Genomic DNA, 18,308 nt, shown 5'->3' with positions numbered 1-18,308 from the left:
CCTGCCCCTCAGTTTTTCAAGCCCCTGTACCGCTCTAGCTCCCTCAAGCAGGAGCGGTCTAGGGTAGGACTAAGCAGTTTCAGACATTGTGATGTATCAGTACCTCACAATATTTAGCTGCTGATACATCACAATGTTGAAAACCACCTATTGCTCAGCCCTAATGGAGAACCTGTAACCCACCAGATGTTGGACTCCAGCTCCCATCAGCCAGCATGGAAATGGGCTGGGGATGATGGGAGTTTGTAGTCCAGCAACATTTGTAGACCCTCGCAGGTTTCGCCATCCCTGTGGCAACATTTGTCTGGAGGACTAAGAAAGTAGAACCAGTGAAGTCAGTTGGCTCTACTGATACTATCCTCCTAAATTAAGTGGCAGAAGAACAAGGTCTTGCCTATGAGACTTATCCAGATCTTACTGCTGTTGGCCAACAATGTCCAAATTAAAAAAAGAATGGAGGTGGAGGGAGGTGGCAGCTGAAAAGCTTCAGAAGGTGCTCCCTGGATAATTGGGCTCAGTGGGATACAGTGCTACATTTTAATATTGATACTGACAGGAACTTGATGGTGGTGAGGATCCTCTTGTGGGGGGTGTGCTCCCTTTTCTCACTTGCAGGAGGGAGAACCTGTTCTTATTTATTATTTAGTTCATGAAATTTATATGCTGCTCAGTTTTAAAGAAAAAGGACCGCCTCAAAGCTGTTTACAAAGATTGTTAAGAAAAAACACAATAATTTCATTCATCAACTTTCTAAGTATCTCCTGTCATCTGTGCACCGGTGATGCCCCAGACTTGTCTTGCTGTAGTCAGTGTTTAGTAAACAAAAGCTACTGTTCTTTTGGAAAGAATCAAGACGGTGTTTAATATTTCCTGTTCGGCAGTAAGCCGAAATAGCCTGGTGGTGGTGGTGGTGGTGGTAAAAGAGCCCCACTAATTAAAATCGGGTGTTTATTAGTCTTTGGTGCACTGGTTAATAATTTGCAGATGTAAAATGTACAGTCCAAGTTAACTGACTTCAGGTTTAATCCAGACTCAAGTCATGCTTGAGGTAGACCCACTGACTGCAGTAGTCACCTTCCCCGTTGATTTCAGTGGGTCTGCTTGTGACGATGAGCGAATCGGGCTCCAGCCCTTTGTGCTGGCATTGGAGTAGACAACGCAGCCACATAAATTACGTAAAACGTTTTCAATTTTGACCGGAAAGAAATGGAAGCGAGAGGGCACCACAGTGGTGCCGTTTATCTGTAGGCTTCCAGTGACTCATCTTTGTTGCTTTGATCAGGTGCCAGCCACAAACTCCCAGGAGGCTCTGCCAGATGCCGCTCAAAGGCAGCCCTACGCAGGGGTCAGCCCGAATGTCATGTCTGCAATGGGTAAGGAGTTGGAGATGCTCTTCCTTTTCTGGCAGTGTGGTATAGAATGTTCTAAATAATCCACCCCAATATGTTTCAGTTTGGAATAAATGGCAAACCTTGAAACTATAGCAACTGGGTTGTGCTTCGGATTTACGGTATTAACTCATCTCTCCACACTTGCAGTAGTAGGAACTGTGATACTTTATTGAGCTCTCCTGTTGTCTTTCTCTCTGCTGCATGCACCCTGGGTGTGGGGGGTTTGTATGTGACGGCTGTAAAGTTTTACTTGCAATGAAAACGAAAAATATTGCTCAGAAATGGTAATAGAAAAGAGCACATCCCTGTGGGCTGCACCACTTGAGTAACATTTTCATTGCCTGTTTCTCACCTTCTTCCACATGGTGCAGGCTGAACATCTGCAGAAGGAAACCTTCACCCCACCGGCTCCCCACTGCAGATGTTCAGCCCCCCCCTGGGGGGGGCAAAAGGTCTCATCCCTGTTCTCCCCTCTATATGTGGAAAAGACAGGTGAATGAAGGGATAGAGGAAACCATTCCACACAAAGACCAAGTTTACCAAATGCTTTAGAATACGATGAGATTTACAGTGGTACCTCGCAAGACGAATGCCTCGCAAGACAAAAAACTCGCTAGACGAAAGGGTTTTTTGAGCTGTTTCGCAAGACGATTTTCCCTATGGGCTTGCTTCGCAAGACGGAAATGTCTTGCAAGTTTGTTTCCTTTTTCTTAACCGTTAATACAGTTGCGACTTGACTTTGAGGAGCAACTCATAGCATGCGGTGTGGTAGCCCTTTTTGAGGTTTTTAAAGCTTGAGGTTTTTAAAGCGGGACGCAGGTGGCGCTGTGGGTTAAAGCCTCAGCGCCTAGGACTTGCCGATCGAAAGGTCGGCGGTTCGAATCCCTGCGGCGGGGTGCGCTCCCGTTGTTCGGTCCCAGCGCCTGCCAACCTAGCAGTTCGAAAGCACCCCCGGGTGCAAGTAGATAAATAGGGACCGCTTACCAGCGGGAAGGTAAACGGTGTTCCGTGTGCTGCGCTGGCTCGCCAGATGCAGCTTGTCACGCTGGCCACGTGACCCGGAAGTGTCTGCGGACAGCGCTGGCCCTCGGCCTCTTGAGTGAGATGGGCGCACAACCCTAGAGTCTGTCAAGACTGGCCCGTACGGGCAGGGGTACCTTTACCTTTTTAAAGCTTTTTGAGGTTTTTGAAGCTTTTCCAAAACTTTCCCGACACCGTGCTTCGCAAGACGAAAAAAATCGCAAGACGACAAAACTCGCGGAACGAATTCATTTCGTCTTGCGAGGCACCACTGTATATAGAAATTTGTCCACACTACCCAGATGGCAGGAAGAAAATATGAGTTGATCTAACAGTATTAATGCCTTGTTTTTGTTGTGAAATGGGTGAGGGCACTGAGAATACTGGGAAAACCATTGTTCTTCTTTCCATTATTGTACCAGTTAGTTGTTGGGAATCAGAAGTGCAGCACTCAAGCCCTGTGGGAGAGGGCTGTATTGATCATGTCTTGTTTGGGTGATTCCCATTGAGGCACCTGGTTGGCCACAGAGAGACAGGAGACTGGTCTAGATGGACCTTGGGTTTGATTCAGCCGGGCTGTTCTTAATGCTTCTTTGTTTTTGACGTCTTTCCCTGCTCCTGTTTTGCAGCCAATGAAATGGCATCCATGAGGAACTCTGCTATGGTAGTACCTCCTGACGGGCAGGGAATGACTGGTGTTGGGCCAACTGAGGTATGTGAAAGTTTGATAATGGTTTCATTCAAGGCCTTTTTTTTGGCAGGAACTCTCAGGAGCAGAGTTCTGGAACCTTTTTCCCCCTCAAAAAAATCCATTCGTCCCTTTGTTCTCAAACAGAATGCGTTCTGGGAGTCCGTTCAGCTCCTGGAACCATTCAAAAACCAAAGCACGGCTTCCAATTGACTGCAGGATCGTCCTGCAGCTAATCAGAAGCCGTGCCGGACGTTCGGCTTCTGAAAATCATTCAAAAAACGAAACGCTCCCTAGTTTTGATCATTTGGGAGCTGAGGCGTTTGGCTTCCAAGGTACAACTGTATTATTATTATTTAATCCTGATTGGCTGGCTCTCCACTCTGCTAATTGCAAGCGGGCAAGGGGGTGGCCCACCAGGGCCTAGCAGTCCTCCTTTTCACCACATGCATTTTCCTGAAGCAGTCCTAGTTTGTTTCCGCTGCCAGCTGACAATTGCTAAGGCTCCAATTTTGCACGGTAGATAGAGCCTGTGATCCAGAACTCCCAGATCAGGTGAGTGTGGTGGCGAAACAGCCTGAAATAGAACAGCCACGCTGCATCAGCTGGACTTCTCGACCTGGAATGAAAAGCACGTTAGTCGTCACAACATTACAGCTTTTCATTTCCACGGTCCAGGTGCTATGCACCTTCAAGGAATCTCCACTCGACTGGTGGATCAAATCCTTCTGTGGTGTACACGTGGTGAACCAGTTCTATCTTCCACAAAGGTGTGCCTCCACCTCAGAATCTAGCACAAAAGATTTTTGCACCTCTGCTCTGCAACAGCTAGTCACCATCTCTGCGCTGAAGCTCTGCATCTCTGGCCTTGCTTCATGTCGCAAATGCTGCAAACTGTCTGGGCTTTTGGACTCTCGTCCAAACTTCTCACAGGACAAATTTTCCACTGCTTCGACCACAGCACCGCCACCTGCTGGTTGCAGTGATGGTTCAGATGACGTCACAGTCACTTCCCCTTGTTCCCCTTCCATTCTGGAGAGTCCTCCCCCCGAACAGGAAACAATGCAACTTCCCTCCAAAACTCCTCCAAACACGACTGGAGGAAAAACGCCCGCCTGGGAGGGTTGCCAGCTTCCCATGCACTCTGGGGCCATTCTCCAGTGGTCACTCTCTGGCTTGAATTCTTCCTCAGTCCAGAGAGACTGTTAATAAGCGACTCCTCCCTTGTGAGAGAAGCACACTCACTTTCTCCTGGCACCGCACCACAGAAGAAAGAGAACAGTCCGTAGTCGACTGCTACTTCATTAAGACTGTACAAATCATGTCTGCTCGACTCTGCTTCTATCCAGAAGCGGAAGACCAACTCCCAGTAACTCCACCCGGTTACACAGAGAACACTGAGAACTGGCTGAGACTTCCTGTCTCACACTCAGGGACATCGCATGATGTCAACAATGTAGCTGCTTGCTCGCAGCTGGTGGGAACTGAAATCCCAACACTTTTGGCCTCAGGAAACAATGCCTCCCAGATCATGTGGGCATCTGAGACAGCAAAGTCCAGCCGGCATCTTCGATAGTCCGTCGCCATCTTGGAATGTCCAAGTGTGTTGCAGATGAAATTCCTGCCGAGCACACACTCTGGCTGTTGGCATCAGACACAGCATCAAACTGCTTTTGCAGCTTCAGGAACAAAACCACTGCTCCTCCACATTCCCAAACAACACAGGGAATGCATCAGAAGATTCTATCTTCTCAAAGTTCATGCCTGCTACTTCAACGCAGCACCGGGGAAATTTCCCGCTCCCCCATAGCTGATGCTTCACATCCAGCTATTGTTTTGGCAAAGCTTGCCGCTGCGCAAATCTGCTTCATAAGCATCGGGGTATTTCCTCCCTTCGTAGCACATAAATCAGGGCTACATTCTCAGCAAAGACCTGCCGCATCAGGCATGTAACTCAGGGACTTGGGATTCTACCCCTCCAAAAGGTCCATTTCGCAGCTTAGTCCAAGCTGAAACAACCTTTACTGTCCTTATCAGATGGCTATAAATCAAACTTTGGCAGCTGCACAAAACATTCCAGCCTGCCTACATTACTTTAGTTTTCAGGCACAGGCTTTTTTACTCACTGTTGTTGTTTTTTTAAATGATATTTATTGGGAATTTAAAATTACAGAAAAGAAAAAAGAAAAATGAGAAAAAAGAAATTAAACAGTACAAGTCAATAAAAAGAAAAAAAGTACAAAACATACAATACATCAAAATCAAAAACAAAAGCAAAAAAATAAATTTAAAAACAAATCGAATATTCCCATATCCTTATCTTCATTAACTTGTTTCATCGACCTCCTCACACCTCCCTTTTTTGTATTCTAATTGTTAATTATCTCAGCAAATCCTTTCCATCTTTCACTATATTCTGTCCTTTGATTGTCTTAATTTATTTTAGCCTTATCTTACCATAAAGAGCCCTAGAACTTAAAAACTTATTTATACATAACTCCTTATAACATTTCTACTAAAGCCAAATAGTTTCATTCCAAGATTTTTCTAACACTCATTAATTTTACAGTATTTCTCTAAATGTATTTTTAAACTTTCTTCCAATCTTCATCCACCGTCTCTTCTTCCTGGTCTCGGGTTCTGTCAGTCCTTTCTATCTATTCCATCTAGTCCATCAACCTGGTGACCTTATGTCCGAGGCTCTTAACTCTTTTCCATGTCCCTTCTGCAGATCTTCATATTTGTACCTGCACTTTACTTTGTCTTCTGCTGGTCTTGTTCTTAATTTCCTTCCTTTGTCACTGAGGAGTAGATCTCGGGGAAACTACAACCTAAGAATGTCTTTATCCCTTCTCGACAGGTCAGCCCGTTCTCCATGGTCAGCACTAAAATCCAAAAAATATTCCAAAGCATACTTCAATGTGCCTCCAAAGTTAAGGGCCTCGACCACTCCAGTCTCCCGCTGGCCCAAAACCAGATCCCAAAAGCCAGGACATCCCTGCATAGGGGGATCTGACCAACTTGCCATCTCCAATCCCGACAGGACTCCATCTCTCCAAATCTGACTCGCTCCAGATTCAGTCATCAGAAACAACAGCTTATGTTCCTGCAGGGCCGCAGCTCTCTCGACTTGTATTACTTGAGGTTCAACAACAACCTCCTCCTTTGTCTTCTCCGCAGCTTGCCCTGTCAGAGCAGATTCCTGGGTCAGTTCCTGAGCAGGTTCTATATAGGTGTTCACTGTTTGTCCGAAATTATCAATTGCAGTAGTCATCAAATCCATCTTCTCATGAAGCTGTTCCAATAAGGCACTTGTTTTGCAAAAAGCAATCACTAAGGCTTCTTCTGCCCACATTCTTGTTCAAGGTAAATGTCTAGTTCTCACGATCTTTAATCTCTACAGCTGTAGAGTTCCCCAGGTCCACTCCAACAACAGTTCAAAAGCTCCCTCTAGAGGAAACAATTTCTATTTGTATCCATCCTTTTACAATCAGATCCAGCAACAAAATTACTTTCGTTTTTCAAATATTTGTTCCTTTTTAGTGCAAAAGGAAACATTGGAATCAATATGTTTCTCTTATTTAACTATCTGTCAACGTACGTTTTATTCACAGTCAATGAACTTTCCCAAAACGTCTGTCTTCTTGACAGCCTGTTCCCAGATTCAAGACAGTAGAAATTTATCTTTCTTTACTCTCTCTCCTGCAGACTTGAACAGTTTAAGATTTCCCCCCTCTTCTCCTGCTTCCAAGGGGGGTTTTGTAGTTTTAACCGATGGAAATTTAGTCCTTTACAAATAACTTTCCAGACTTTAGCTTGCGATGTCTTTGCTTCAAACTATTTACAAAAGCGGAAGGCGGACTTCCTGTTTAGACCTTCCCGCTCCGGTGCCAAATTACGAAGTTTAATAATCCAATTTTCCATTCTACTCACGGGTACTTGTTTAGAGTCCAATTGTCCACAGGAAAAAGTCAGCGCTCTCCGGCAACAGCAATGCAGCTTCACTCCGTGAAAAGAGCAGTCGATTTGAAGCACAGCGCCGCTCACCCCACATCGCTCCGGATCCCCGTAACCGGGTTTCCCCGCGAGTAGGGGAGGCGCAAAAGGTGCCAGCCGAATCCCAGGTCCACAGGCTTCTCCTGCCCGTGGTTTTTGATGGGTCTCCGCCTCGCTGTGGCGGTCAGACCCTGATTTCCACAGAGCGGATTCCTCTAGATCAGAGGAAATCCGCCATTACCGGAGGCGCTAACCCGGAAGTCTTTTTTTTTTTTTTACTCACTGTCTGTCTCCGAAGATGCTTGCTTCATGCTGCTGGTTCCAGGAGACCCCAACTGGGACATAAACAGCCTCCGGTTCTTCCTCTGCTGGCACTGGGTCTGTGGCCCCGATCCCTGGGCCCGTAACCATTGTCAGGAGTTCAGCCTACACTTGAGTAGGACCCTAGCAGAGACATGCCCAACTGGCATGTTCCCTCCCTCCTGGTCTTTCAGGAACTTCGAAAGCTTTCTTCAGCCCGAACATCACAGCGACCGATGCCAACCGACACCGGCACACTTAGGGATCTGCAGAGTTTGCGCATATTGCGTGACAGACCTCAGCAACTCAGCATTTTGGCTAATTACTTTATTTACATATAAACACACACACAGCACTGCAACATGGCTCCCTCTCTCTCTAGCATCAGACAGCAAAGAGAAAATGAACAAAGGACAATAGTCCCACTTCACGGAACACAGTAACACAAACATCCTGTTTCTGTCACTTCCCACTCTGTGGAGTAAAAACACATACCGTCATGTGAAAGACAGTAATCCTATGACTGCAAGCATGGAGCAGGAATTCTAACACTCCCCCCCCCCCCCGAGAAAACCACTGTTTTCATTGGCTAGAGGCAGAGCTGTAGTCTTAATTTGAGGCTGGGGGCTTTTTTACTTGGTGACTTCTGAGATACAGACTCTACTCCCAGGAAAGTTTTTCTGGCACTTGCATTGTTAACTGTTTTTTAAGGCGCCAGATTAAGACGCTTTTATTTTCTCAGGCATTTTAAAACAAACTTACTTTGTAGATCTAGTGGGAAAGGAACCAACATTTTCTAACACTGCAGCTGTCCTGTTCATTCTTCTGTCTGGTAAAAAGCCAAACTCCAAATATATGTGGCAATACACTTCCCTTTGATAATTGGTGTTTTCTGTTAGTATTGCGGGAGTTTGGAAAAGAAGTTTTTTCATGCTTTCAGTGCTTTCGTGTTTTATTAGTTGGCCCATCGCCAACTAATAAATACGTACTTCTTGAGACCGGGCCTGAGGCCTGCGGGAGATCTGAGAAAAGTTTGCTTTCCTGTTTCAGGAGCCTGAGGATGTGAAGAATGTGCTACCTCTCCAGAATCCTCTGCACTTAGCAGCAATGCAGGAGAACGGCAGTAACGCCAGTGTTTCTGGTGAGTCTACTCCAGGGGTCCTCAAACTTTTTAAACGGAGCCCGTTCACCGTCCCTTATACACTTTTGGGGGCTGGACTATAGTTTGGAAAAAATATGAACGAATTCCTATGCACACCACAATTTTTTTTGTAGTCCAAAAAAAAACAACAAAAAACCAGGAAAAACAATACAGTATTTAAAATGAAGAATTATTTTAATCAACATCTCTTGCCCACCTCTCCGCCCTTCTGCTCGGGCCAGCCAGGCACTTCTGCGCCAGCAGTCAGGGCACGAGAAAGAGGCGAAACACCACCAGGAACCCGAAGTTTAAGGTGTTTTCTTGCAGGAAAGATAACTGGGGGGCGGCGGCATGTGTGTTAGGAATAAGGTGTTGGAACCGTGGGATGGAAAGCCAACTGGACAGGCCCCAGCTGGAGCGTCTCCCTTCTCAGCCTGGCGCTGCGGAGATCCATCAGTCACCCTCAGACGTGTGCCTGCGACTCATGCCTCTGTGCCTGAGCACACGTTACTCAGCAGAGTAAACGCACAACAGATCTGGCTCGAGGCGTGGATACTAGGCTACGTTTATCGTACATAAATCAGGACATGGTTCTGGTTAAGGTTCACCAATTGGGGGTGGGGCGCAGAGGGACTGCTCTTGGAACAATCCCGCCGTCCTGTGTGGAAGAGTGAAAGGACCAGCCCTGCCCCCTCTCCGAGGGGGGGGGGGCCTCTCCTGACCATCCATCCCATGACCCCGGCCGCCTCCCAAAAAGGGTGCTGGAGACACTCAGCACCAGGCTGGATACTACCCATGCATGCCCCCCCCCCAGGTGGAGATGGCCATGCCTGTCCCTGCTCCTCCTTCCTCCGAGCAGAGAAGAAACCGCCTCCGGCCGCCGGCCTCTCTTCCCCTCGGTCCCCACCCCTGCCTGCTTCTCCCTTTCCCTCCCTCCCTCCGTGATGCCTACCTGCCTTTACCCGGTTCCTGGCCCTGCTGCCCCGGTCCAAATGGCTCTTCTGTTTCTAAGGCGGCGGCGGCAGTGTCGCCACCGCCCTGGAGTCACTCAGGAGAGCAGCAGAGGAGGAGTAGGAGTAGGACGGAGCAGAGGGGCAAGAATGCCACACTCCCTCAGCCCGTCCTTCCTTTTCCTTCCTTCCTCCTCCCCTCTTCGTGCTCAGCCGCTCTGTCGCCTGCTGCCCATGTCCTCCCTTTCCTTCTCCTTCTCATGCCCATCTGCTGGCCTGCCTTTCTTGCTCCCCACCCCCGTCTCAACGGAACTTGCGAGGCCTCCCCTCAGGCAGACATTTTTGGGCTTCGGGGGCCTCAGCACCGCCATGTTCTAGGTTCCTGCTCTGTATCTCTCCGCGCGTGGCGGCAGTGGCAGCAGCAGCGCTGTGAAGAGAGCAGTGGCGATTAACCCTTCTCTGCCTGACGAGTACTGCTGCTGCTGCCGCCGCCGCCGCCTTATTTGTCTCTGTGAGGTAAAGACGTGGAGCAGGGAGAAAGCGGGCGCTTCTCTGGCGTTCGGTCTCGTCTCCCTGCCAGGTCCCACCCGCCTCTTCTTTCCTCAGCGAGCAAGGAAGCCAGAGCCAGGAAGCCCAGGTCGGCAGGCAGCCCTGGTGCTACTTCCTCCCACAGGCGCGCTTAAGGACCTGGTCTCAAGCCAGCTTCCTTGGGAGTAAGCACCGCTCTGAGCAAAATGGCAGGCCGTGTTTAGGAACCTCACAGGCCGGATCCGGCCCTTGGGCCATAGTTTGAGGACCCCTGCTTTACTTTTCTGGGGTATGGGGTGATCTGCAGAGTGGGTTAAGGCTCTGGTTAAGGGTTATAGGCCTTCAGGCCTTCATGAATTAACTAGGGCTCTATCCTCAAGACTGAAATTTGCACTCCACCCCAGCCCAAAGAGATGAAAGTGGCAGAGTCGTCAATTATACTGCTTTATTAGAAGAAAATGACTTACAGCATGCAGAGCCTTGTTGCCTTTACAGACTTGTGATCAACGCCAGAAAAGCAAGCATACGCCATGACAGGTCTATGAAACTTGGCATTCAAATACTCTTGCACAACACAATAAAAAATGTTATTCAACGAATGGAATACTGGAATGCCTCCATGTCCGTGCACTAACATCAGCATACAGAGCCAGCAATTGTAAAAGTCAGTGTTTGCTGCAAAATGAAGGGTCCAATCTAGGTACACATTTTTACTGTCCCCAGAGTGAACTGACGACAATTCAAGCCCCAAGTCCACGTGAGATATAGAAACATATAGGCACAGGTATAGGTACAGCCAGAAAAGGAGCTTCAGGACCACCATTTGAAATTAGCCGGGTGCCAGGCCTTTTGCGAGGAAGTGAAGATGTCTGGTTGCCAGATTGGCAACTTACATCTCCATCTGGCTGGCTGGCTCTGCTGCGATGCCACAGTGGTCAGCTGGTCTATGGGGCAGCGCTGCACCAAATAAACGCCTTTTTTGGTGCTGTGTGAGCCAACTGATTCATGCAGCAGCAGAAAGATGCAGCACAAGTCCCTGGGCTGGCTCTGAGGGTGTGGGAGGAGAAATGCTTCCTCACCCAACACCCAAGTTTGATTGCTGCGGGTCGGGGGAAGTGCCACTTCCCCCACCGCAGCACGAATCACCTGTGAAAAGGACAAAATGGCAAATAGATTTTCTGTTTTTGTACTCCTAACCCAAGTTCCAGCAGCCATGTGGTGAATAGCTTTTCTATCCTAGTTTCTAACACTGCCCAGGACCATCCGCAGTACAGTCATACCTCAGGATAAATGTGCTTCAGGTTGAGCGTTTTCAGGTTACGCTCTGCGGCAACCCGGAAGTAATGGAGCGCATTACTTCCGGGTTTTGCTGCATGCGCAGACACTCAAAATGACGTCACGTGCATGTGCGGAAGTGGCAAAATGTGACCCGCACAGACACGCAGTCGCGTGTTACTTTCTACTCAGGATGCGAACGGGGCTCCGGAGCGGATCCCGTTCGCATCCAGAGGTACCACCATAGTTGTACCTTGGAAGTTGAATGGAATCCGTTCCGAAAGTCCATTCAACTTACAAAACGTTTGGAAAGCAAAGTGCAGCTTTGGGAAATAGTTCGGAAACCGGAACACTCACTTCCGGTTTTCAATTTAGGAGTCGAAACATACGATTTCCAAGGCATTTGGCAACCAAGGTTCAACTGTATTTTTTAAAATTTAATTTTTATTAAGTTTCCAAATTTTAACAAATTGATCCAAATTATTAAATTTTATACAATTTATATACAAACTCCAGCTAGCCCTAATCCCAGCAGGGGATTGCTCTCTTTTCCACTCCTGGTGCAGACCAGAGGAATGAATGAATATATATATATGGTCGGCGGTTCGAATCCCCGCGGCGGGGTGAGCTCCCATCGTTCGGTCCCAGCTCCTGCCCACCTAGCAGTTCGAAAGCACCCTTAAGTGCAAGTAGATAAATAGGTACCACTTTATAGCGGGAAGGTAAACGGCCTTCCATGTGCTGCTCCCGGCCTCTAGAGTGAGATGAGCGCACAACCCTAGAGTCTGTCAAGCCTGGCCCATACGGGCAGGGGTATCTTTACCTTTTTATATATATATTACAAAGCGTAAATAATTGACTCCCCTCTCTCCCTCGATATCAGATAACGTCATAATGCCAGCACATGGTTCTTTCATTTTGCAGGAGAGGTCAAGAAGAGAAAAGACCATTTAAAAACCAACCAAACAAACATTCCTTCCTTTCTAGCTGCTGGTTTTTCACACTTGTTAAAAATCATTCAATCATTCAGATACCTTCTTGGCTCAAATCCAGTCCTTTCGGCAGCTGATTAGTTGCAGCCCTTTATCATATGCTGTTTCAGAAGGAAGAACTTCCTGACAGTAAGAGCTGTTCGACAGTGGAATTTGCTGCCAAGGAGTGTGGTGGAGTCTCCTTCTTTGGAGGTCTTTAAGCAGAGGCTTGACAACCATATGTCAGGAGTGCTCTGATGGTGTTTCCTGCTTGGCAGGGGGTTGGACTCGATGGCCCTTGTGGTCTCTTCCAACTCTATGATTCTATGATTCTATGATTCAGAAGCACCCCATAATTAATGCCAATATTCCAAATTCTTGACGAACCCTGCACAAATCATGTTGCCGACAGGCTCATCAACGGTGGAGACACAAACTCCCAGGTCGCGCCTGCTCTGCCTTTCAGTTTGGCAGACATGGGCATAAGCAGCACAGCGGGATGCAGTGAACTCCCCCGAACCCCCTGAGGGTGGAGTATTGCCAGGAATTTTACCTCATAAGTCCTGGCTTTCCCCTGCTTGAACCTCTCCTTTGCCCCGGAGGGCAGAGGAGAGCTAGCGCCATGAATCATGGGTGTGGTCAGAAACCCTACGTTTTTTTCTAATAAAGCATGAGAACTGATCACACTGGTGTTTTTGGCATCCTTTGGTATCAAACGTGCATCAAACCATTTCCACAGGCCCTCCTTTTGAGCCTGTGGATCAGGACAATGCACAAAATCCCTTTTAGCTCCATATTGAGTAAACCACAAACTCATCACTGCTATGTCACAGAAAAACCTAGAGGTTCAGTTTGGGTGTGGTCTTGTTATCTGCTTCTTGAATTCTCAAGTTCTGAAACCAGAAGTCAGCGAATGCCATGCAGGTGAGTTAGAAAAAACCCAAGCACTCCTGATTCCATATGCTTATTTTCTTTACGTGTTCTCTTTCTCTCTCTCTCTCCCCTTATCCAAGAGGGCCTGTTTCCGACACCTGAGATGAACCCTCTACCTCAACATCAGGAATCCATTTTCCCCCAGCAAATGAACTATGGAGACACTATTCTGGGCAGTCTTTTGAGTAAGTGAGAGAGAACTATAGAATGGGAAGATAAGTCAGTGCAACAGGGCTAATGGGCACTGTAGTCCCATGATAGATTTCCCCTTCCTGAGGAATCATTCAGTTCTGCCTTAGCTGTGCTTGACTATTCCCAGCAAAGCAACCAAGGCAGCAGGATTTAACCCTCCCTCATGCATCACCTCAAAGGAGTGAATCAAACAGTACTTGCAAGACTGCATGTTCCCCACATCTGTTCTAAAAGGCTATAGGGCGGCAGGCTAGGAACACCTCCCTAGATTCTGGAAGATCAACATGTGTCTGAGTAGACATTACCCTGTTGGATGCGCCAGTGTTGTGGGAATTCTGGGGAAAAACTTTCAGTTGGAAAATTTCCCACTCCACTAAACCAACGCACATCTGATTTAGCAAGTTTATTTGACTATTTAAAGGGGGGGCGGGAGGTGTTGTATACATCTGAAACATTTTCCCAATAGCTAAAAATAGCTGAAATATTTGGAGGGTGCAGATTCAGATAACCTGCAGGTACAGTGGTTTAAATGTCCAAGCAGATTCAGACATAACCTGAGGACATAGATTCCCCTTTTAATTATTTTAAGGTTGGTGGGGGAGGCGAGGCACTGAAAACAACTGTTAATATACACTATTTTTTTTGTGTTGTTTGAAGAATTCTGCTACCGTACCTAGTTTGCTACCTTGTTGATAGTCAACTGAATTGCAGGAAATTAGAACCAGATCTACAGTAATTATAGCTTAGATTTGGTTCACTTTGAATTCACTGCAGTTGCTAAACTTGAAGTCTTGAGGACTTTTATGCCAACAGGCTTGCTCAGTTGGTTAAAATGTTCTTGAGTAGCCAGTCATTTTATCAATTGCTTTATGCTGCTTTAATCTGTTTAAAAGTAAAACCATTGCACGCTACCCTGATATTTTGCGAGAGGGTGGGTGTATAAGTACTTTTATAAACAAATTTTAAAAAAGCTTCATTTATATCACATTAATTCATAACGCTCCCTGGTTGAAGTATGTTTGAAGGAGGCCCCCCATTCTTCCTGTTGTACAGATTGGGGTAATAATTATAATAAGGATAACAATAACAATAATTTTACCATTTATACTCCACCCATTTGGCTTGGTTTTATCAGACACTGGGTGCCATGAGGCTGAGGTGCCATCAGTTTGCTTGGGGCCATCAAATTAGGTTACTTCCCAGATCTAATTCAATTTCTTGTTCAAACCGAACTGAACTCCTACACTGTTTCATACCAGAAGGTGATCCTTTGTATAGTCATGCCTTGGTTTTCAAACAGAATGTTCAACTTTTGAAATGTTTGGAAACCAAGGCGCAGCTTCCAATTGGCTTCCAGTTGCGAAGGCACGCCGGAAACAATAGAGGAAGCCGCATCAAATGTTCGGATTCCAAAAAAAACATTCGAAAACCAGAACACTCACTTCCAGGTTTCGATCGTTCGGGAGCCAAAACGTACGAGTACCAAGGCGTTTGACAACCAAGGCGTGACTGTATATTTTCTCATCTTCTGTCCAGGTGATAGACTTCGGACCAAGATCAAAATGGAGAATTCTGATGATGATTTGGAGACGGAATTCAGCTTTGAGGGCTTACCAGATGAACCTGCAGAGGGTGATTCGAATACCGAGGTTTCTGACCCGAGTCCTGAGGGGAAAGAAGATGAGCAGATGGGGAAAGGCGGTAAACGGAAGAGGAAATGTGTGAGGAGGAAAGGCAGATATTACCCCAGGGAGAAAAAGCACATTTGTCCTGAGTGTGGGTACATGGCCTATTACCTTTCAGAAATGGTTAGACACATAAAAACCCACTTGACGAAAGGGGCCTATAAGTGCCTGGAGTGTGGGATGACCTACAAAGAGAAATCATCTCTGGAGGCCCACCAGCAAGTCCACATGGCCCAAGGTGATGCCAGCAGCAGCCAAAGTTATGGGGCAACGACCTCAAGTGCCCCGATGCGTAAAGAGCACACGTGCCCCACCTGTGGACAGGTCGAAGCTACACCAGAGTGTCTCTTTGAGCATATGATAGCCCACCTGGAGGCAAGGCCTTTCAAGTGTCCAGAATGTGAAAAAACCTTCCGGTATAAGTCGCATCTTGCTCTTCACCAGGAGACGCTACACTCTCAGCAAAAAAATGTTACGGATTACCGCAGGATGCCCAGAGGTAGGTCTGTTGTTTCAATCTGAGGCTTCCTGTGCCTGTTTTGATGTTGCTTGATCCTGTAAGTATTCTGCTGCTGCTTTTCCTCTGCATTTTCATTGCTTTACAGCAGAGCTTTCCGAACGGTGTTGTGACACATTTGTTGGCTACAGTGTGTAGGTATGTCGTGAATGCTACCTGCACTCCTCCCAGGGGGCTGGAAAGGGGTTAGTTGAACTTCTAGTTTGCTAGTAAAACTAAATTACTGTGCATGCTAAAACTACGTCACTAGCATGAAAAGTTTGGAAAGCGCTGTTCTACAGCAAAAGCGGGGAAGCTTTGTAACAGGGGCTGAAGACAGGGAAGCCTGTCAGACGGAGTGTGCCAGCACCCTTTTTCTGCCACCCTTTTCCCTCTCTCTTCCTCCTTGCCCAGCAGATTCCCAGGGTGGGGGCAGATTGCGCTTTCCAGAGACACAAGCTGATTGCCTGCAAAAGGGCTTTTGAAACAGCTATGAGGGCCTAAGTTTCTCACCCTGTGATACAGAAAGTTGGGCTGCTAGCGGGGCCAACTTTCTAGTGTAGTTCATCCTTTGGCCTTGTGTGTGCGGTGCTCCCTGTGGTTATACAGTCTTCCGTGTTGTGATACCGTTTGTCTCCTCTCGCCGCCACCTCCGTTCACATCTTCCAGGGGTAAGAGGTCCCCTCTCTCTCTTTTTGCAGCCGCCCCTGGGCCGAGCACGGCTGAAAACTCTCCTCTGCTGCTGCAGCCCCTGTCTACTGCTTTGACGAGCGCCGAGACCTATGGCGCTAGCTCCCCTTCAAAGCTGCTCTTGAGCCAATCCGAAGGAGAAGGAGTGCCTCTTTCTCGCTATGGGACAAAAACAGTGAAGGTGGTGCTGACCAAGTTTGCCAGGCTCTGCAATGGGAGGAAGCACACCTGCCCTGAATGTGGGTTTGTCTCTGAAAGCTTAGCGGGCATCATTCAACACAGGAGAGTGCACACGGGGGAGGTGCCCCATAAATGCAACAAATGTGGGAAATGCTTCAAGTCGTCGTCATACCTCGATAAACACTGCAGCAGAAATACATGCCAGCAAAACAGCCTTGCTCCAGATGCCCCTCTCGAAGACGGCCAGGTGTCATACGAAGGTGAGCATAATAATTTGGTTGGTCCCCAATAATGTGCAAAATATAGGCATCCCCCCACTTGCTGTTATGTCCCCTGGCTCCACACATGTATGTGAAATTGCATAAAGTGGGGAGGGCGCTCTTGAGAGAGGCTGGCCTGCCCTGCCTCCAGGGATTGGCAAGTTGAGCTTGGGGGTTCGTGGCAGGGTGGGTAGCTATGCTGCTGTGGGGCTTCTTGGTGCTCTCTCTGTTAGTCTCGGATGTTTCTGGAGGCAGTTTTCTTTTCATCTAGTCTCTCCCCACCCCCTTTGCCTACTTGTGGGGCAATGAGGGAGGGCAGAGGGACTCAGATCCTGTCTAAGGAATAAAATTGGCACGTGCAAGCGAGGAAGGGGTGAGCCGAGGCACGAAGCACCCCCAAAGCGACAGCTCTGCTGGCCAGGAAGAAGAAAGTGAAGGAGGGGGTGTGAGTGGGGGTGGCAAGACACTTGGAACGGCTGTGCAAGCTGTGTCCCCCCCCCCCCCACTCTCCAGCGTTCTCCTCTTTTCGTGCTGTTTTGGTGCCTTTTTCTGGTTTAAATCCTCTGTTAATGATACGTGCCTAGATAAGTGGAATGTGTTTAAGTGGTGTGGTGTGAGGTCAGTTTCACAAGAGCAGACAGAACTGCAAGCCTTCATGGAAGCATCGTTGCATGTGCACTTTCTGCTTTTGTATACTTGCGAGCAAAATATCCGTTGTGTGGGGAGAGGTCCCATATACAGTGGTACCTTGGCTCTCCAACTTAATCTGTTCTTGAAGTCTGTTCAATTCCTAAAACGTTCGAAAACCAAGGCGAGGCTTCCGATTGACTGCAGTCAAGCAGAAGTCGTGTTGGACATTCGGCTTCCAAAAAGCGGCCGAAAACCAGAACAAGTTTTATCAAAATGTCAGTACGTTGTAACAATGCGCGCCAAGCTTGCAGGGGCTTTCCTTCCCCAGCCAATCAGGCAGTCCACTTCTATGCAAAAAGTAAAAAAAGAAACTTAATATAAAAAACCACTGTGCCCCCTCATTATATCAGGGATGGGTGGAATTAACTTAAACTTAGCAGGGAAGGTTTGAAAGCAACTTTAGGACTTATAGAAAAGCACCGTGCAAATTGCGTCTCACCACAGCCGGGAGGGGCTTCCTTTTTTCATCCCGTCTCACACCGAATGGTTTCCAAATCAGTCCAAATTGTTCCAAATTTAAATCTTCTGTTTAAATTTCGGCTTTTTATGTCCTGAAGAGTCTGCCACTCAATCCACTCTGAGTCAGAAGCTTCACTTTGCGGAGATAGCGATGGATCCCAGCACTCACACCTCAATCCCGTCTTTTCTTCTCCACTCCAGAGCAATCCGGGAGATGGGAGAGATCACCCAGAGTGCAGCCAGATCACATGCATCCAAAATAAATCCTTTTGGGTTTTTTGTTGTTGTTTTTTTTAAAGATTTTTATTAAGGTTTCAACAGATTTATAATAACAAACAAGACAAAATAACACATCAACAAACAATAAACGATAAAAAACACAAAAACCAAACAAAAATATATACGTTCGAATCTTAATTTCATATAACTTACTTTCCTGACTTCCTCACATCTCCCTTTCCTG

General features: G+C 47.3%; 1 protein-coding gene and 1 non-coding gene across 4 annotated transcripts in view; both read left to right on the top strand.

Annotated features, from left to right (window-relative positions):
- The window catches only part of LOC114592143 (uncharacterized), a 48,824-nt gene that overhangs the window by 19,965 nt on the left and 10,551 nt on the right, over positions 1-18,308 (top strand). For 2 of the 3 annotated variants that reach the window (XM_077920946.1, XM_077920948.1), the window contains 6 exons: positions 1,283-1,373; positions 3,041-3,123; positions 8,446-8,536; positions 13,274-13,378; positions 14,922-15,569; positions 16,268-16,696. In XM_077920946.1, coding sequence (XP_077777072.1) covers positions 1,283-1,373; positions 3,041-3,123; positions 8,446-8,536; positions 13,274-13,378; positions 14,922-15,569; positions 16,268-16,696 — 1,447 coding nt within the window. The remainder of the gene's footprint in view (positions 1-1,282; positions 1,374-3,040; positions 3,124-8,445; positions 8,537-13,273; positions 13,379-14,921; positions 15,570-16,267; positions 16,697-18,308) is intronic. The other variant, XM_077920950.1, reaches the window with a different exon arrangement.
- LOC114593120 (small Cajal body-specific RNA 15) lies at positions 305-436 on the top strand. Its single transcript, XR_003705614.1, has one exon.

Source organism: Podarcis muralis, chromosome 2 (assembly GCF_964188315.1).
Source record: "Podarcis muralis chromosome 2, rPodMur119.hap1.1, whole genome shotgun sequence".
Lineage (NCBI taxonomy): Eukaryota > Metazoa > Chordata > Lepidosauria > Squamata > Lacertidae > Podarcis > Podarcis muralis.
Note: the sequence above shows the minus strand (reverse complement) of the source record. Positions and strands in the feature narration are given on the sequence as shown.